General features: G+C 34.4%; 8 protein-coding genes across 8 annotated transcripts; 4 read left to right on the forward strand and 4 right to left on the reverse strand.

Annotated features, from left to right (window-relative positions):
- Positions 1-420: 420 nt before the first annotated feature.
- On the forward strand, positions 421-3,090 carry Tsp_01251 (hypothetical protein). The gene is made up of 4 exons (XM_003377002.1): positions 421-594; positions 1,648-1,981; positions 2,277-2,424; positions 2,967-3,090. Exons 1-4 carry the CDS (start codon positions 421-423, stop codon positions 3,088-3,090), a joined length of 780 nt encoding a protein of 259 aa, XP_003377050.1.
- A 292-nt stretch (positions 3,091-3,382) lies between these two features.
- Positions 3,383-3,871, reverse strand: Tsp_01250 (conserved hypothetical protein). The gene has a single exon (XM_003377003.1). The coding sequence runs from the start codon at positions 3,869-3,871 to the stop codon at positions 3,383-3,385; it is 489 nt and encodes a 162-aa protein (XP_003377051.1).
- A 154-nt stretch (positions 3,872-4,025) lies between these two features.
- Positions 4,026-4,520, forward strand: Tsp_01249 (conserved hypothetical protein). The gene has a single exon (XM_003377004.1). It carries the CDS (start codon positions 4,026-4,028, stop codon positions 4,518-4,520), a length of 495 nt encoding a protein of 164 aa, XP_003377052.1.
- Positions 4,521-6,626: 2,106 nt separating this feature from the next.
- Positions 6,627-7,683, forward strand: Tsp_01248 (putative beta-ketoacyl synthase). The gene is made up of 5 exons (XM_003377005.1): positions 6,627-6,740; positions 6,858-6,890; positions 6,990-7,019; positions 7,295-7,318; positions 7,570-7,683. The coding sequence occupies exons 1-5, from the start codon at positions 6,627-6,629 to the stop codon at positions 7,681-7,683; spliced, it is 315 nt and encodes a 104-aa protein (XP_003377053.1).
- Positions 7,684-9,404: 1,721 nt separating this feature from the next.
- Positions 9,405-9,899, reverse strand: Tsp_01247 (conserved hypothetical protein). The gene is given in 3 exon segments (XM_003377006.1): positions 9,405-9,473; positions 9,602-9,670; positions 9,690-9,899. The coding sequence occupies 3 exon segments, from the start codon at positions 9,897-9,899 to the stop codon at positions 9,405-9,407; spliced, it is 348 nt and encodes a 115-aa protein (XP_003377054.1).
- A 1,815-nt stretch (positions 9,900-11,714) lies between these two features.
- Tsp_01246 (putative KH domain protein) lies at positions 11,715-13,391 on the forward strand. Its single transcript, XM_003377007.1, has one exon. The coding sequence runs from the start codon at positions 11,715-11,717 to the stop codon at positions 13,389-13,391; it is 1,677 nt and encodes a 558-aa protein (XP_003377055.1).
- A 3,947-nt stretch (positions 13,392-17,338) lies between these two features.
- On the reverse strand, positions 17,339-17,916 carry Tsp_01245 (tRNA-specific adenosine deaminase). The gene is made up of 2 exons (XM_003377008.1): positions 17,845-17,916; positions 17,339-17,479 (listed from the first exon to the last, which is right to left on the reverse strand). Exons 1-2 carry the CDS (start codon positions 17,914-17,916, stop codon positions 17,339-17,341), a joined length of 213 nt encoding a protein of 70 aa, XP_003377056.1.
- Positions 17,917-18,313: 397 nt separating this feature from the next.
- Tsp_01244 (conserved hypothetical protein) lies at positions 18,314-20,144 on the reverse strand (the record flags this gene model as incomplete). Its single annotated transcript, XM_003377009.1, has 7 exons — positions 18,314-18,748; positions 18,804-18,941; positions 18,998-19,064; positions 19,315-19,488; positions 19,541-19,665; positions 19,718-19,780; positions 20,022-20,144. Coding segments are annotated over 7 exons (1,125 nt in total), but the record flags the coding sequence as incomplete, so codon positions are not given.
- Positions 20,145-20,424: the final 280 nt, after the last annotated feature.

Here is a 20,424-nt window from a genome sequence, read left to right on the forward strand (position 1 = left end):
GCAAAGTTTCAAGGGAACGTGCACTCAGTGGGTTTAGGTATAATAATATTGATAACAATATAATAATGGTATTCTGGAATCAATAGTGGTAATAAGGAAAGATTTCTGCACAGATTGTATATTAAAATAAACAAAATATCAATTTTTTTTTCATGCTTCAATCAGTCTCGATTCAGGGGGGGGGGGGGAAAAAAAAAAGGGGGGGGTATTGGTACCCCCCCACTATTAAAGGTGCGTAATCCTAAACCGAATAAATGAACCAATGAAATGCAAAAATATCACAGCTAATCTCAAGGAAAGATTTGAATCAATGAGCAGCAAGGAAAACCAATATGACAACGACTTGACGACCCAATAAAATAGCGCGATCAACGACCAATAAGTGAAAAGTGGGACCGGTCTGGACTATCCTGGATATCAATGGCACGGGAGAAGGCGAAGCAGACTTTCCGTATTCAAGGCCGCCGCCGCAGAGCTGCATCATCTGTAGCAAGCCTTGGATACGGACTGCATCCAGAGAGAGCTCATCAAGAATCGAATCCGTTGGTTCCTGAACTGTTCATCAGTACATCCTTGAACGATCCCCCTGGATGGGTGGCTACTGGGAGCGCCTGGTCTGCTCAATGAAGTAGTCACTGAGAAAGGTTTTAGGAAGAGATATGCTCGACGAGGAGGAGCTGCAGACGCCGCTTTGTTAAGTTGAAGCGACCATTGACAATCCTTGAAGAAGACAGAGTTTCCCAGCCGCTGAGTCTTTTTCAGCTGCTCACCGGCATAGACTACGCTGACCTTCCGGCGACTGAAGACCGCGATCCGGATTGGCGGCCTTCAAGGACCAACAGTTTGCAGTAGACGGTCAGATGGAGATATCGACAGCAGTTGATAACCAAGTGGTGGCGTAAGTGAAGATCCAGCTATCTCACCACTCTGCTCTCTCGACGAAAGTGGGGAGGTACGCAAGTCAGCCCATAGACTGATGTTCTAGTACTGATCCTCGAAGACAACCTTCCCCAGACGCGTTGCCTGATCAGAGTGATTTCCCAGCTGTTCCCTGGTCGTGACGGGGTGGTCAGAGCCTTGCGGATTCTGACTTCCAAGGAAGAAGTCACCAGGCTGGTCGCCAAGTTGGTGGTGTTGGAGCCAGCCAGCGTAGCCAATGGGGAAGAAGATTCCTTATCGCGGGGGAAGATTGTTGACAACAAAACTTGATCGCCTGAGCATCAGTAGACTGTATTATTCTTCACGCGGGAGGTCAATCTCATTTGATTGTCTGACGGTTGATTAGCCCCGTTTGTTTCCGAACGAGAAGAGAGGGAACAAAGCGGTAACGGGTAGACTTTATTAAAGATTTGACAACAAGCAACAGTGTCAACATTACTAGAGAATTCTACGAGAGTCAGAATACCGAAATAACGCCAACCAAAACTAGCACGTTTAGAGTGACAAAATGATACACACACGCACGCAACACAAGCTATATATATATATTTCCTATTACGTCATCTAACGTAGACCGCTACCGTAATCATGAACGCAGGTGCTAATTCGCATGAGTCCAGGAGCGACAAATAATTTCCACCAAAGATATTTCCGACGGAACAGTGGAGATACTGTAGCACTTTGAACCTGTATATCATAGTACTGTAGTACCAGAGAGTTATTGGTAATGCTGTGAGTATGAGCGCGAAAAATAAAGCTTTTTTACCCCCGTTGCTTGCGTCTTGTATTTGTTCGGCACTCTCAAAACTTGAGTCGACCCTAGATTCAAAATGTACAGTCCACTATGAATTATCAGAAGAGTTCACGGCCCGCATTGCAGTGAACACATTTACTTCTGTATCAGTTCTGGCCATATGGCTCGCTTGGTTCCAGATCCGGCTGAAAAAAGAGGCGGGACTTGATCTCCTCACGGAACCGGCACTGTTGCAATTATATTACAGTAGAAAGCACGTTTACACCTTATTGTCAAAATGGGGTTACGGTAGGAAGGGACATATTAGGCATCATTAGTGTTGTTGGTCGCGGTACGCTGTTGATCGACCGTGGTGACCATACGACACCTGTGATCGATCAGCGCTTTCTGTAGTCTCTGTTTTTCCATAATTTATGCCGGGCTTCTGTCAAATCACATACTGAGGCTGCTCTTTATGGCTGTTCGTATCAGCGGTTTCCAAGCAGTCAGCAGTAATCTGGACCTGTTCAGAGAGCAATTCCAAGATGGGCTAACTGTGAAAGAGCACCTGAATGCAGTCACTCTTCATTTGAATAAGTTGAAGTTGAAGTAAATAAGCTTAGTGAATCATTCTGCGTCAATGCGCCAGTAGCAGAAATGTTGTCTCTGCGTCACCCAAACGAAACGATCACAAATCATTTAAGATACTCAATGATGTCGATTCGACAACAATACTTGGAAAAGGCACTTCAGTGAGTATGTGAAATTACTCTGTACTTGATGATCGACTGCATCACTAAGACCACAAATGCTGTAAAAGATTTGCAGTGCATTTCCAGCGACGTGAACGGTTGTGACTTCGAACTTGCAACGATGTGACTGTTCCAAGTGATATTTCAGCGCTTCCCTCCAATGTCACGTTGAACTCATTGACTTAGTGAAGCAGAGCAGTGAAATCCGCCCTATGGAGCGTTTTGAGCAGTTGCTCCACTTCTAATGGAATATTTTGATGAATCTGGTAGATGAGAAAGCTTCTCAGAATGGTGCAAACAGGAAAATGGATGTTTGATTTGGTGATTCAGATGGCAGGTGTAGTTATGCGATACTGAAAGTGCTATTGGTAACGGGAAAAATGTCAGCGGACTGCAGAATACGATGAAACTACAACTGGGCAAGTATGAATAGATGTCTGACATTGACATTGACAAAGAGCCTCACGAGGCAAAGAGCGTTGAATAGCTGGCTAAAAATTCTGACTCATGCTGCCGACCAGTCAAAACAATTAGATTTAGAGAAGTACTCCAAGAAGTGTTATCTGTGAAAGAGCAACTGAATACGGTCACTGTTCATTTGCATCCAGTGAATCTGCTTTGCGAATGGTTATCTTGCACTGGGCAGATGGTGGAAGAGGATTCTGAATATCAAACATAGAAAACAGTTAGCAATTATTTACGATTATTGCATTCGATTAAGTCGATTTGATTGCAAGATTTGGAAAAAAGCACTTCAGAGAGTCTGTGACATACAAAGGCAAGTAGTTCTCATCATTGATTGTATCGCCAAGTGCAGGAACGCTTTACAGTACTTGCAGCGTATTTAGAGGGATATAAAAAACGTAGATGTACAATTGGAAATATTGAAAGTCATTTGATCTACCAGTGAATATCTAGTTGAAATGAGTGTCTCTCTTACACAGGTCAATGAATCACGTTAAATAGCTTCATGAGGCTGTTCTTTGACTATGCGGTGGATACCATAGACTGAGGGCTGAAGCAACATGAGGAAGTACACCTTCAGGTGCCTAAATGTTAATGAAAAACGAGCATGCGGCAATGTTAAACAAGTGTTGAAAAATTCTGACTCGCGCTGACGGGTCGAAGCTATTGAATTTGGTTCCATTTTTCCACCAACTGGAACACCTTTATCACAGATACGACGAACTAGAAATAGAATTTGGAAAGACTGACTTGCATTTGTTGCCGCCTGTATTGCCCATGTTGAACAGCGCATCTTAACGCTAAAGACAATGGTCATCTGGAGTGAACCACCTCCACCAATTTGAGAAAGCACGGTTGAAGAGCCACCTGAAAGCGACAGCGCTGAAGATGTGCTAATCACACCGAGAACTTTCAACTTCGAATCTTGAACTGAACAATCCCTGTGGACAGAAAGCGTGCAGTCAAAAGCGATTGGCTTCATCACCTCAGGTCAGAGTGTGGCTGTGGCCGTTGATCCAGGAAAATCCTGATTCACGTTGCACGTAAAACCGACGATTGCATTTGAAGACCAAGAATCTGTGCAACTAGTTATGATAAATGAATTGGAATTAGACCATTTCGGCAAAGCGTCCGGGATGACATTGCGCAATCACATCTTGGCCGTGTGTTCGTACACCTTTGGTCAGATTGTACTGCTTGAACCAGAAACTTTGAAAAAATTGACAGTACTGAATTGTGATGGTTGTACATTATTTGATTTGGACATCATGTCCAACGGAGATATTGTCAGTGTAGATGCAAAGCATGAAAAAGTTATCAAAATGAGATCAACCGGAGAACGTTTAGCTGAACGGCACGTCCATGGAGCAACCAGAGGTGTTTCGGTCTGCATGGACGACCGCATTTATGTACTAGTTGAAGGAGGCCCGTATATACATTTGCTCGACTCCTTCCTCAACAATTTAGGAACGATTAGTTTTTATAAAAATCAACCCTCAAAATTGGACTGTAGATATTCGTTGTGCATTGAAAATTTACTCCATATTAGCTGCGACGATGCTGTTTACTTGCTTGACGTGCAAAATGGAAACGTCACTGCAATTCAACCAACGGAAAACTCCGTTTACTGATTGGAAGTTGGTGTAGATGCAAGCGACAACGTGTCTGCTGCAAAATGAGGTTCAAGCTCAGTGGATGTATTCGCAAAGGATGGTCAGTTCTGAAACAGTCTATAACAAGCAACGTAAAAACCCCAATTAGAAAGTTTATAGTTTACAGATGTCTAAATTTTAATTCAATCTTTTCATAATAAAATGTTTCTTTCTGAACTTTTATATACTGACTTTGATAACAAAACATGTTTATTAAAAGAAATTCATGTTATTTCCGTGACAAAAATTTAATACAATAATTTGTTGTATGAAATTTATTTATTTTCACAGCAATGAAGAATTATGAAATTTCAGTAATTTTACTGATATCTTTTCGTAAATCCAAATTTGAAATTTAGGTTTTGTTGAAAAAAAAATTGAAAAATATTTTAAAATCTTTGTCATGCACGACAGATCTATTCAGTTAATAAAATTGAATTCTACATAGGTAATCCAATGTATTAAAAACGTATAGTTAAAAGTAACCACATCCATAAATTTATTACTGTAAGCTGAATAGTCCGTTTTGTTTGCTATGCAAGTAAATTTATTAAAAGTCAAATGACAAATTATAACTTTTTAACAGTTAGTCGGCAATTCAGCAAAACCGTTCTCAATCACTGTTTAAAGTGAAAATTCATTATATTCACTCATTACGTTCATAATATTTATATATTCAATAGTAATTATTTATATTTAAGTAAAAAGCTGCATGTGAATCTCAAACATCTAAAAATCATGTGCAATTAGCATTAGAAAAAATCCTACGTAGAAGAATTTTAATTCAATTATCAGTTCTGTTGAGACTAAGCAATTAATTAATAATCTCTCTTTGAGAGTACTCACATCAATAAAAGTAATATTTGAATCTCTCATAGTATTTGTGATTTCAGCTAGTTCAGCACTCTCTGCAATAGCTACACCTGTTATGTAGTTATGTTCCAGAGCGACAACACTATTAAATAATAAGAGAATAAATAATTCAAAGTTTCATTTTCATAATTACACAATTATGCAAACATCATTTCTGAAAAATGATTTTGATGTGCACACAAGAAAGCCAAGTCAATCTACAGCTGAAATAAAATTAGAACTAATCATTGACGTTTCTTCAAAATTATGAAGCAGCAGCTGCAAAAATAACGTGATACAATTAAGAAAGAATTGTATAATAGCTGATTTAAATATAATTTATATAAAAATGTGAATTTGAAAGTTATATCAATTTCTGCTATATCTAATGCTTATTTATGTTGCTTTCATTGTGAAATGTTTCTTAAATTTTTTTAAAATTCAACATTTGGTTGTCTTTTTATTGAATAACTGTTTATGTTCATTATGCCTAATATGCTTTTGCAACCGTATAGCATTAAGAAAAGTTTTGATCGTGAATTCTGTTTACTTTATTTTCAAGTACCACAAATCAAAATTAGCTTACTATGACATTATTAAACTAGTCAAAGATAGATATGGTGATAAAACATATTTTAACAAACATTTCAGGTTAAAAGAAGAAAATAAATGAAAAGTAAAAAGACTTTTTATTATAGTAAAGTGAATATAAAGGAATTCTTTATGATTTCCCAGTCAAAAATTCTGTACAACAAATATTTGTTGTACACATTTCATTTACCTTCAAACAAATTGAAAGGTATTTGAAATATTTTATAATGAAATCCATCTATTCTAATAGAAACTTGATTTTTAAATTGGGTTTTGTAACTGAATCCAGTCTTATAAAAACACCATTTTAATTAGTAAAATTCTCAGTATTGTTATTTATTCATTGCTTAATTTATTCAAAACTGATATAGTTATTTTTGAAATAAAATCAAATATTATGACAGTGCAGATTACATCCGCTCGATTTTAGTTACGCATAATTTTAAGATGATATTTGAAAATCATATCTATTTAATTAGAATGCAATTTGTGTAATGCTCGTGGATTTTTTCAGTATCTGTACTAAACTTTTAAATAAAGAAATATCTGTCAAAACCCAATTATTTTTATTGTGAACAAGTTATGGGTAAGGAATGATAAGAATCAGTAATCAGTAAATGTTGCGTGTATAATAAAAAAATTATGCTAGATCTGATTACCTCAACAAAATCCGCCTACTGTTTCTCAGTGAATTTCATTGGTTGCCGCTCTGATGCACTGCATAGCAAAACCCAATTTATTACTCGGCTTTCCCTGGTTGTTATAATATCGCTTGGAATTGCGCTCGTGATTGCTCAATTCTTATTGTTGTTGTTTTTGTTGAACTTCTTACTCAATTAGTGTTGTTATACTATGTTAGTATTTTTGTTATAGACCATTAGGGTCTGGGAAACCTTAGGGTCTCCCGTATGAGTATTACTGTATGTATCTTAGGTTCATAATTTTTTCTCAATTAAAGTAAAAGACTAATTCTTAGTCTTTAATAAATTATGTGATTTTTAGTAGTTCAAGCTGTTTAACTCCCAAATGTCTAAGGTTTATTTGTTTTAATGCATTTTAGAAATGTTGTTATTTTTTGCGTTGTCATGTCAGTACTGAGTCATTTTACTTTACCTTTATGTTAATCATTTTAGGAATCTTCTTTTTTACGTACTGGAGTGTTTTGATTGCTGATCAGCCCAGCTTCTTAAAAATGTTGTCGGTCCACCTCACTGGATATATTTATTGTATTTTCAACACAGATGTTGATTTTTTTCCATTTTCAAGCCAATCATGCTTTTGATAATTGAAACAACCCAGACTTTTTACAGAACGCCATGCATGTTGGCTTAGAAGTAACTACTGCATCATAGTAATTTCCACAAGAAAACAACTGGCGAACACCGCAGCACGCTGTAGCACGTTCACAACTGCTACTACAGTTGCTGAGTTCATCGTCCTTAGATTAGCCACAAAATGCTATTAAATAGCTTGTAGTTTTTCTTCGTTCTGCTGGTTGTGTTTACGCCTGAGAATTCGAATGGTTTTTTAATATCTACATTCTCGACGCCAGATTTGGTTCGATTATTCTATTTAATAATTTCAGTGTTATTTTTTCTCATCTCAGCACGTAGCATTATCATCATGCACTGACAATAGCAGAATGACGCCTTTGTTGCTCCGTTTCACATTGTTAGTTACCAGTCAAAACAGTAAATAGATGCGCCAGGCTTTTGACCGTTGGCTATAATCATCTTAGTTCAATGGCAGATATGAATTTTCTGAACCAATCGAACAACAGTAATTTTGCTGGCCAACGAATTTTCAGCTTTTTTTCCTTGCAAGTTATCGAGGCCACAGTACAGTATGTACCTGAGTGCCCTTACAGACAGTATGCCCAATTTTTGAATTTGTTATTATTACATCACCATTGTCGAAGTTAGCTACGCTCTCGATTGCTGTCTCTCTCTTCCTCTCTCTTGACTTCATTTCGAATCACCGTCATCCACGACACAAGTAAACAACCTGTTGCGTTCCTTCCTTTTCCACACCATGGTAAAAATTTATTGATTACAATTCCCTGTTCTGGCTTGCTGTCAAAGTATATTTCACCAGCGCTAATGGGCAGGGCATCTCACAGCACCACAATGCCGTTATTTCACCTCTTCTGTCCTGAAAAATCAGTAAGCGGAAGAAGACACTTCAACAGCGCCTGTTTGGCAGGTACAAACTATTGTTTCCAAATATGGTATCATTTGTTTTGTTTCTTATGATGGCATGGCACACTGCACGGTCTATGTTAAGGCTTAACACTAAATACCACAGGGGAAAGTAGAACATGGCAAGGCCGGAAGGATATCGAAGGAGCAAATCGTCTTGTGGAGAGTTTTACAATAGTCAAATTCGGCCTAAAGTTTCATCGCGTTTTCTCACTGGTCGTTGAACGCGTTATCTTATTGGACCTTTGTACCGTATTGCTGTGTAGCTTCTAGCTTTTCTGAACCATTCTTAAACATTCCTAATTCCTTTGTTCTCATATGATATAATGCTTTGGTGAATATGGATGATGTTGCAGGACTGGCATAAACGGCCAAATTCTTGTAATGCAAATTGCTGTGTGTTGCCAGGTATGTTCCAACAAAGCTTTAACAAAAAATTTATATATTGTTGATTTTATTTTAAATAATGTTACTAAATTTCTGTTTGGAAACCCAATTTTTAATTTATTTGATATAAGAAGGTTAAGATTTTGATGAATTGTGTGTACCTTGTTATTTTCCTTGAAGGTGAATTGTTACATATATGCAACAAAAATTTGTTGCATTAAATTTTTCCCTTGCAAATCATTGGGATTTCCTTTATTATAATCTGGGTTTGGTACTACTCGGTCCCGCTTTTCTCTCATTGGTCTTTACCCACGCTATTTTATTGGATCGTCAAATCTTAATCACAACTGAAGAGTTTGAATCAATGAGCAATTAGACAAGGAAAACCAATACGACAAAGATTTCACTGAGCAATTAGACAAAGAAAACCATTACGACAAAGACTTCACGGCCAAATAAAATGAAAACCAATACAACAAAGATTTGACGGTCTAATAAAATAGCGTGGGCAAAGACCAATGAGAGAAAAGCGGGACCGAGTAAAACCACCCCTTATAATCTGATTTATTAAAACTTTGATTTTATCTTAGTTTTTGGATGCTAAAATGAAAGAAATACAGTTGGTGTTTTTATATGTTTATAGGTGTTGACGTGTTCTTCCCAGCACAAAATCGCAAATGCCCACATAAGAAAAAGTTTTAAACAGAAACAGAGCTGATGTTCATTATACTTAACACATAAGTTTTGTTGAGACGCAGGGAAACGTGTAAAACAGCTACATGTTAATTCAAGCATTCAGGACAATTTGCTGGGCATTAGTTATTGGGATGATAATTTACAGACTCACAAATGTTATCTGGCAAGAGGAAAAAGCAGGAGCTAAATTACAAGCCGTGCTTTTGATCTGAAATTTTCAAATTTTTGTTTCATTGAATAACAGATCAGAAAATGACAGGCTATAAAAGTTGTGATAATTTATCACGCAAATTCATAAGCTAATGGTGATATTTAAAGGCAAAAATGATAATCAACTGTTAATTTGTCCAAAGTTGCAGCTGTTGAACTAAAACTACGAATAGAATCAGCAGGAGCAGCTGTCAGCTTACTTTCATGAAATTACTGCTGAAAAAAAATTTTGGTCATCTAGCAGCGATGGCAGGTGGGCACGTGACAGCAGTTCTGAAAGCGAAGGATTCTGCGACACTGAAAAGAAAGGCTGAAGAAACTGCTGGACGAGATTGAATGTCATCGCGGTGTTTGATCGTGAACGGACGAGATCCTTGGAATGGAGCACTGATTGCCCTGCGGGGGGAGGTGTGGAGCGCTTCATAACCAGCTGTTGCACAAGCCATCCACCGTAATGAGTTTAATAAAGTATAAAAGATAAATCCATATATGTCAATGTCTTTACCCGCATATAAACTATATACTGCTGGCACCAATTTACTGGCCACACAGCCATGGACATTAAAAAATTGTTAATAGCACTGTGGTACAATCTTGAATGTATTATTCATGCCCTGGGTTTTCCTGTTTTCCAGCAGTATAATGCAGTGCTTGTGTGAAAATATTGTAGTAAACTCAAGTAGAATCAGTTGACTATTTTTGTACATGCAATGAATTGTGCAAATTGTTTTCATCACTGCTGATTGCTTCTACATGGCAGGAATGCTTATCATCAGTTTATACAAAAAGAAGCTGCAATCATCTGAACAATGAGAATGAAATCTTTCTTGTATAAGTTAATATTTTTCAAATCATTTGAAACCCTAGTGCACAGAATATAGATTTCTATATTTGAAATTATTCCAAAACATAACAGAATATCACTATTGCCATAATTTGATGTTCTCAGTATTTGATGCAAATTATTTCTTACTATATTTTCTATAAAATCTTCAGTGTGAAAGACTGTTTTAGCTTCTAATTGATAGTTTAGTTTTAAAACACCAATTTGCTAACATGATGCATAATAATGCATATTACTATGATTATTATCCCAATGCCTGATTTATCAGAAACATTTATTAGGCACTGATTTGTAGTTTTCTCAAAATTCCTATCTAAACTGATCGCTATCTTGTAAAGAACGTGGTGAATGACTAATGTTTGTTTGCAGGAAAGAAATAAAAGAAGATCATAGGGAGATCTTTTTTAACTTGTTGCTGACATAGATAAATACTGATAAATGAGAAAAAGTATTCTTAGATGAACATTTCTTTCAAATCAATAGAAAGTCACCTACTCACATGGGTGAAATGTCACTCATGATTGCATGAAAAAAATTTAGTGAAATCTCAATTTTTCATTAAACCTTTTACATATATATTTTATTTATCATTAGTTTAATTCACTGTTTTGTTTATTTAAAAATCAGATTCGATAAAAACTCTTCAAAAGAATCATGAACAGTTACCTTTGAAGAGATTACTGTATTAAATAATAGAAGAAACATTCATTGAAATTTAATGTTATGGTTTCATATTGATGAAGTTCATGATATATGCAGCCATGTTTTAAGCAGTCACTTCTGGAATTAACTTTTGATTTATACTATGAAAAACCAAGGAAATAAATTGGGAAAATAAATTTTTAACTAATTTTGCACGTTGTTTTAAAATTATGAAACAAATGTAAATCTCACACAGGTCAGTTAAATAAAAATTATATTGCTTCTAATTGAAATATGACTGCCTTGAAAATGCAAATTTGAAAAGTTAAATTAACATCAACATCAATGCCTTATTTTAAAAGAAATTTCATTGCTCACTATGAGAATGGGAAGGTAGCTGAGTTCTCATTCAAATTCAGCATGGGCATCATACGACGCTCAATAAAACTCATTAATTTGGAACGTTACGCTAACTTAAAAATATTATAAAAATAATGTTAAAAACGTTTAACAAATAAAACTACAGCATATGTGTTTTTCAATTTGCGGTAGGAATATTTTAAATAAATAATTTTTTAAAAACCTTTTCAATTATAATAACTCCTAAGAATGACCTTTGTTTAAAGCCATATCACTTTAAACAAAACTAAACTTTAAAAGCAGCAGTTTAAAGTTGGGCCATAGATATATAAAATAGGTTGATTGAAGTCACAAAGCTCATTCTCTCATTCCTTCAATTATCACAACAGCAGTATGTCTTCGTTAAGTCAGCTGAGCAGAACAGTAAAGCAAGTCGATGAGGATTCCACTGAGCAGTTCATCACACAGCTGATAATTAATGTTGAAGAACACATTCTGCTTCATCATGTGAACAAGTTGCTTGCATTGCCAATGATTCAGCACATTATTCAGATTCCGACGCCTGAACCAAGTGGACAAATTAAGAAAGGGTTCGCAGAAACATGCTATTCAACTGCAGGTTTGCCGTATAATATGACAGGCAGAATAATTGGCCCGCGTGGTTGCACTGTGAAAGCTATTCAACTATTATGTGGATGTGGCATCGAGCTGAATTTCATAAAATATAATTTACTGCTAATCCAGATATTCGTTGAACCAGATTACGAGAGCATTGTGAAGTTCAAAATTTGGAAAGCATTTCAGTTCATTTATTGTTTGCTTCGCATGGATCCTTCAGGAAAAGATATGGTGCGAGCAATTCAATCTGATGATTTCAAATTCTATGAAAGCCAGGTTGAAATCATCATAAAATTCTTTATCATTCAGCAGCATTGTCATTCTGATATAAATGATGTAAGTGCTGTTTCAAGTAACTATTACTCAGTGGGTAAACGATTTTCAGTGGAAATGCTTAAAGTATTGGAAAAGCAAATGCTGACCAGTCACATGAACAACTTGTTAGCATTGCCAATGTTCCATGATATTTTCAGCATTCCATCACCAGCAGCGAGTGGTAGAGTTACAAATGGATATGCTAAGAAGATCTATTCACTTCTCGACTTTCCATTTAATATTGCAGGCAGAATAATTGGTCCTCGTGGTTTAACTGTGAAAGTGATTCAAACAGTTTGTGGATGCCGCATCCGACTGCGTTGGAAAGAAGTCAATGCGCTACAAATCGAAGTATTCGTCGAGCGTGATTTTGAAAGTATTGTGAAATTCAAGCTTTGGAGAGCATTTGAATGCATTAATTGCCTGCTAAAATCGTTTTCTTCTGACGAAGACATGGTGAATGCAGTTCAATTAAAAGATTTGAAATTCTATGCAACTCGAGCTGAAATGTTGAAGGTTCATTTTCCCGTTAATTTATGTGGCGCAGATTTGTTGAATGCTCCATTAAATGAGAAGAATTCATTCATCACTGTAGGTATAGTAGATATGTTTGAAAAACTTGAAGAAAATATTTTGCTTTATCACATGAAGAATTTGCTAACATTGACACGGCTGCAGAACTTTCTTCATCTTCCGCCACCTGTACAAATTGGAGAAAAGGAAAACGCATTTGCTACGAAGATTTATTCATCTTTGCACTACCCATTTGATGTTGCAAAAAGAATAATCGGTCCTAATAGCTTAACTGTAAAAGCGATACAAAATATTTGTGAATGTCGTATCCAGCTGCTACATGAAGAAAATAACACGATAAAAGTAATGGCATTCGCTGAAAATGATAATGATAGCATCTTGATGTTCAAACTTTGGAAAGCGTTTCAATGCATTAATTGCCTACTCGAAATCCATCCATTTTATAAAGACGTTGTGGGAGAAATTCAGCAGGCGGATTTTCAGTTTTGGGAACGTCAAATGGAAATTATTTTCAATAGTCTTCCAATTATTTCCAGTCTGCCAGTGTCACAGAATGATGCCACCTTTACTGTTTCCAGTGAAAATTTAAAAAGGACGTGCTAATTGTATTTATAAATTTTGTTGTTTTAATGTTACTGAATGCATGAAAAATGCTTCATCATTTTGAATGATTTTATTATTATCTTACTTCTTACCCAACAGTTTCTGTTGTTTATCATATTCACAATTCATTCTAATAATTCATAGCTAATTTTAATTTTGTAATGATGTTTCTTATTTGGCATTACTCTTTATCATAATTTTTCAATGTTCAAAGTTGAAAATGCATTATCAAATAAATAATGAAATTTAAATTTTTGCTGTATTGTCCAGAAAATGGTAGTGAATCTGAGCATAAATTTTACTTACAGTAGCTCGCATTGCTATTGTTGTTTTCAGGGTTTATTTTTCATATTTTGCTTTTGCGCTTTCAGTGACTTTGTGTGAAGCCTTTTCATTTGCTTCAGTTGTTTTATGCATGATTTCGCCGACAAGAACTTATTTCAATGCATTTTAAGTGCTTGGTTTGAACAGCAGACAGAAAAGTTATATTCAGTGACGGAGAATTAGTAGAAATTAATTTTTTTATTTCTTATCTTTTGAGCACAATGTAGTATTGAATCTCAGTAGTTTGTGGAGAAGTTCCTCAAAGTTTCTAATGTTGACGTTAAAAGAAAAAATACTCATTTCTGCTACTTCACCACTTCTCATTTGCGATGGACATGCGACCATTTTGGGCGTACAGCGTTCGTTACTGCATTTAGCTGCGCAATATATTTTTTGATTAAATGCATATTGTCGCATCCACCCAACTTTATAATGACCGTCAGTTTGACTTCACTGGTAAATGATAGTTTATATAATATCCCTGAGCAATAATGGTAAAAATCTGGGACCTCTTTCACTTTGTTAAGAAAGAAAACTCAAGTAAAACTCAGGCACCCTAGGAAACATGGCTCAGGTTGCATCTGAAGTACAATCATGAATGCAACACAGATTAAGCGTGATTAAGGGACTATCTGAAGTGCATGTGAAAATCTAAGAGTTGTTTTCATCTGTGCTATCAACGTAGAAGGAATATTATCAGCAGAACACTTCGAAACAACCATTAGAAACATGATCACCGCTTCCACAAATTCCCTCACCAAAAAAATGTATCACAGTTAAGATTTAGATTGCTGAATTCACGATAATCAGCGATTTGTTTTGTCAACTTCTAGAATGGAGGCCACTGATGTTTCATGTTACTGTTGTCAAAATCCACCCTTTCTTCAATATTTATAAATTATTTATTATTTTGATTAACGTCAATTACCGTGCTGCATTTTTTAACTGGCAAGACTCTTATGGATGCAACTGAATCCATCAGTCACTATCTTTAAGATCACTTTAGAAAGGTCAGCTAAGCACAAGGGCATACATTTGAGCTCTTTAATATACACTGTTTAGAGAATACGTCTTCTTTGGAAATGCATTTTCTAGACATCTAACTATATCTTTATTATTTCTGGTTTTTCCTTTAGCCTGACTTTGATAAAACGTTTTGTCAGTTGTAAAAACAAATTATTTGAAAATCCCTTTCATATAAAACAGAATTGGAACATTATTTTAAATTATTCATTGATATTAGATTAAATTAAATATCACGGAAAAATTTATTGCATTGCTTCAATAATACAACGTTTCAAATTATTGCACTGATAAATTTAAAATTTTAAGATAAATATTCAAGATATTTTGCTATGCAATAGCATCTGCTAAAAAGTAAAAGAAGATTAAACAAAAGTATTTAACAGTTAGTCAGTAAATGAGCAGACTGATTTTTAAATCATATTACAAATAGTAATTACTAAAAAGTGCAAAGTGGAAAAGTGAATATTTAGAAGAAAAAACAGTTTAAAACAGTGAAAGAATTTCACTGTCAAAGAGATCAAATTCCGTGATGAACTGTTATATAATTAAAAATTTGGCCCAATGAAATAAATAGAAATTGTAGCTAATTAAAGCAGAATAATTTTAATCAATGAAAAGTTTAGGCAAGCCGCCACAACTATGCAATTAGAAGTTATCCTAAGAAAATTCTAATTTTGGCAACAAATAGATAATTAGCTTGAAAATTTTTACTGAGAGAGTCTATTCCAATTCTTACTGAAAATTATATTTAAATTCAACAAATTAAAAAACAAATTGATCAAAAGCCAACTTTTGAAAAAGGTCTTCAAAAAGCTAAATAGGACACATGCAATAAACCGAGTCAGTTTAGCTGAAAGTAAAGCAAATTTCTTAGATCCTATCTGCCGTTGTATGAATAAGATTAATTATAAACAAAAATGAAATCGCAAGGAAATTCGTTATGAGCATAAAATTTTGAAATGCTAGTCAGTTTTCAATTGTTCTTTATGTTTCCACTATATAAAATATACATAGTAGAGCTTTGAATATCAGAAAACTGACCATTAAAAAGAAACCAAAATTACAACGCATTACAATGAAAACCAGTGAAATTTAGGTTCACGACAACGAATAAAATTTATCGAAAAAACAACCAATAAAATTTGGCAACACAAAAATCAATGAAATTTATAACCAATCAAAGTTCGACAGAAATTTTACAACCAATAAATTTTGATGCGGCACGCCTTTGATGTCAACATGAATCTACCCACTAATAGTAGTGAATCAACAAAAGCAACACGGACTGCAAAAAGTAAAACATTGATATTTATTTCTTTTATTCAAAAACAGCAACAAAAACAACAACAGCAGTAAAGAACAGCTAACAAAAACAACAATAAAAAACACATCTGGGAATGACATTAACAATATGGAAACGATGAAAATGGAAAAAACTAAATAATACAATGCAATAAAATAATGTACAAATATAATACAAAACAATACAGTATAATACAGCACAATAGAATACAAGCATAATAAAAACACCACATGGAAGGCCACATTATATCATCAAACGTAATGAACTTTAAAAGTTCAAGGAACTGCTCAAGCGTACATCTACCGTTGGTGTAATCACCAGTAAATTCTGATAACGTAAACATCATGGACCACGATATTATCTCTCACGTGGAATATCAAAACACGTCGAACAATTACCTATGAAAACAAAAAAAGCAGGCCATTTCACTTTAGCAAGGATTTTCATCTTTCAAAATTTTCACACATTGCTCAGAAATTCAACAATATTTTACTGTTTGAAATAAGCAATGGCAATTTTTAAAAAAACAAATACAATATTTACAGTTGTTCATAAATATAAATTATAAAGCGTCCTATTTGTTGCTGATGACTTTTAGTTCCTCTTTGTTTGTGTTTCTTACTTTTGTTAATATTGAGAAAAAGTTCTTTTATGTTGGCTATAGTCAGTCAGATTAATACAGATCATATAACTCTGATGAAGCATTATCATAATCAGTTATGCTAAAACAGTTTAAGCAACTGTTTTCATAATTCCAATAATCTAGTAAAAGAACAAAATTAAAGTATTCTATTCAGTTCATGACCTCTGTTTCGCGTACATTCTTCGAAACTTGCATTATTATGCATTTGTTAAACTATTCAGTACTTTCTTATCAATACAGTGCATATTATAAGCTAATGGTCCAGGTTGTTCCTCAGTTGTTCTTGAGACCTATTTTCCTTTATTCGTGAACTTCTTTATAGGTTGGTTATATACGTTTTCTTCACATGCTGTCGGTTCCTCTGAAAAATATTTAGTTTGTTCCATGTTCTTGTGATACGTATAGATATAGATTTTCCAGTAACCTTCTGGTCCATGTTACATCAGAAATTCCAGTGTGCTGTAGCCGGTTGCGCCATTTGGTTTCATATGTTGAGTTAATAGTTTTATAATGAGTTAATAATCTCTACACGTTCTTTTCTGGCCATGCTTTTTAGTACTGATTTCATCGTCTGCAAAATATGCGTTCGAATTTTATGATTGAATAAATTTCCATTGCAATATTATTTGCATTGAAATTCTGAAATTCGTTTCATGCATGCGCTGTTGCGTCATTTAGCACTATCATTTCAGGCAGTCCATGAGTTGTAAATAGTTGTCGTTTGGTTATATAACTACTAACATAGACTGCATTGCTTGCTTGGTTGGATTTCCAACTAGTTCGAGTATTATTCTAAAACCAACAAACATATCCTTTTTGTAATGGACCAAATAAATCTATATGCATATAAAACTATAGTTATGTAACTTCCTTCCACGGTTGTACCGGTGCTTGTGTTTGTGCAATTCTTGATTCTAAACATAATGTACATGTGTAAAATTTGCTCAATGTTATTATACATTCTGGGCCATCATACATAGCTTCTTTCAGATCATTTCACGCTTATATTTACTGGATGTACTTGTTACAGAATATCTCAGGACTGTTGTAATTGTCACTTGATTTCCATATATAAAACAATTTACACACACTATTAATTCTGTAGTTTTGTCATAAAGTTTTATATTGTTGTTCCAGTTTCAATTCTGGTCAGTTACACATTTTGCATTGAAGCACATGTGATAGCACTTGAGCATTTTTAGTCCATTTATCATCGTGTACAGTGACATCTGTAATAGCAAAAATTTAAATTTCAATCTTCTATTTTGAATTCTCTCATTGAAATCAGTAGTAAACTGAGTGTATTAATGGTAGCAGAATGCTTTTCATTTTTAAAGCAAAGTTCATTTCTGTAAGCTTTCAACAAAACGCTTCAACGTAGCATTCCAGATGTAATCTTCTATATCATGGCATTAAAAAAAAGATTTTAACTCAACGTGATTATAAATTTGCTAAGCTACTTAGTGCTTTCTTCCAGGGCGTTGCACCTGTTGCTTCATTTTAATTGCTGGCATCTAAGTGATTGATTTTGGGGACCCTTCATCATCTTGATAGGACAATTTTGCGTTAAAAATTATTACGGAAAGCAGTGTCACGATTTGCATTTTATTATTGCAGTATTTTAATTTACCAAGTGTGTTGCAAAGCAATCACTGAAAGCACAGAAAATGCCACCAATAAACCCAAAGCACCAAGGACAGGAAGAAGCGAGCCCGTGCAAACTAGCGCCACCAGGGAGACCACAAGGCCTATTCCACTGAAAAATTTGCCAATTAAGCCAGCAACTACCAAAGCCTTTAAAAGCTTTCTGGAACGTTTCTTTCCGACTTCAGCAGCAACTTCGTTTAAGTTGTCCTTTCCAATCGCTTTGCTTAACGTGTTCAGCAAATTTTTCTGTTCTGTTTTATCTAACAGCTTCCATCCTACTTTGTCTAAACTTTCTGTTGGCTTCAAATCGAGCAATCCAACATGCTTTCTTGACTGGTCACTGATTTGCACTATCACAGTTTCAAGCCATGAATTATCTGTGTTGCTGGCGTCTGGTGTAAAACCTTGTTTTAACTGCAATGTTAATTATAAAACACTTTGGATAACAGTATAAATCAAAATATTTTACAAGTGTGCTATGATGCATTGCTTCTTTAACAATCTTTTTAATTTCTTCCTCAGAATGTGACTTCTGGGAATTGCTATGAAGTATTATTTTTTCCAGTTGTGACCTCAGTGTTGTTAAATCATAGTTGTCGACGTAGAACTAAAATTAAAGTACATACGTGTATACTTCATTATCAAGAAATATTTATTACGTACATTAGGAAATGAAACTGGCTTCAAAGATGAAGAGGTTGATAATACTTCGAGTTTATCACCTTCTTGCCTGCAATCATTTAAGGTTAAGCAATTTTATTAATTTTGAAATAAGATAAAAATGATAAACATTTAAATTCACCCTATAAGATTTAATATATCAAAAAAAATGTTAGTATTAAGAAATTACCAATTAGTGAATTATACTCTAATAGTTTGTTAAAAAAAATTTTAAACTACAATATACTTTTTAGTGGCAATTTTGAACATATTTTGACAAAAATTAATAGTAATGAGGTAATGATTTTCATATAATATACCTGGTAATAACAAATATTGCCATAAAATTTGAACCCCAGCGAGGATGTACTCCTCTGCCTTGTAATCCAGTTAAACCACCTGGGTTCTGAGGGCGACCATCTTTTACTGTGTATTTTTTGTTATCCATTGGACGCCTATCAATGCTACCATCTTTTCCATTTAAATTAATTTTTCTATAAAGCAGTTTATAAAAAATATGGTAATTTAACAAAAATAAAAAATTACTTATCAGATGGATCAAAATCATCAAATGATTTTCCTTTAGGATAACTTGCTGAAAAATCTGGAGGTTTATATGCTACAAAGCTTCCTTCAAAAAATTTGGCATTAGCTGGTGTAACACGCAACATCTTCAAAAAGCATGGGTCATTTTATTGTGATTATTGCAAATAATAATCATACCCCTGTATTATGATATCTTAACGACTGGCAAAGCGGTTGTGCGGATGAGAAAAAACTGTAACTCTGAATAGATTAATGACAATTAATTTATTCACATTATATGAATAAATTTTATGATGACGCATGCTTAGCTCACGATTCCAATTTTAAAATGAATCATATTACATAACGTAATAATCTATAAAACTTTCAAATTATTTGGCATTATTAAAAGTATTGCTGTATGGAAATGATCTATTTTTTAATTTATTTTTACATAATACATTTACTTTTATTTTTAATGAAAACTTACATTAAAATATACTTCGCAAAAAATTCCATGATTTTCAGTCACTTTACTTTCTTTAACTTTTCCTATCCAGATGCAATGATGCCCAAAATCATGTTCATTTACTCGGCAACCACTGTGTGAACCCCATTCTTCTATCTATATAAATTTAAGACAAATAAAGAGTAGTCAATGCGTCATATGATAAATAATTTCTTTGAACAGCAATTATGTCAAATATGCAATTATAATAACAGCGAAGGCAACAAAATTATTAATTTATGAGTATATTTGCTTTCATAGCATTTTTATAAATAAAAAGAAATGAGCTGTAAACAACATTAAATTTGTCAAAGGAAATCCAAAAGTATTATAAAAATGTTAAATTAAGTCATTTTTATTTGCATATAATAGCACTGCTTTTCTAACGAATCAGTGA

This window comes from Trichinella spiralis (assembly GCF_000181795.1).
Source record: "Trichinella spiralis strain ISS 195 chromosome Unknown Scfld4, whole genome shotgun sequence".
Lineage (NCBI taxonomy): Eukaryota > Metazoa > Nematoda > Enoplea > Trichinellida > Trichinellidae > Trichinella > Trichinella spiralis.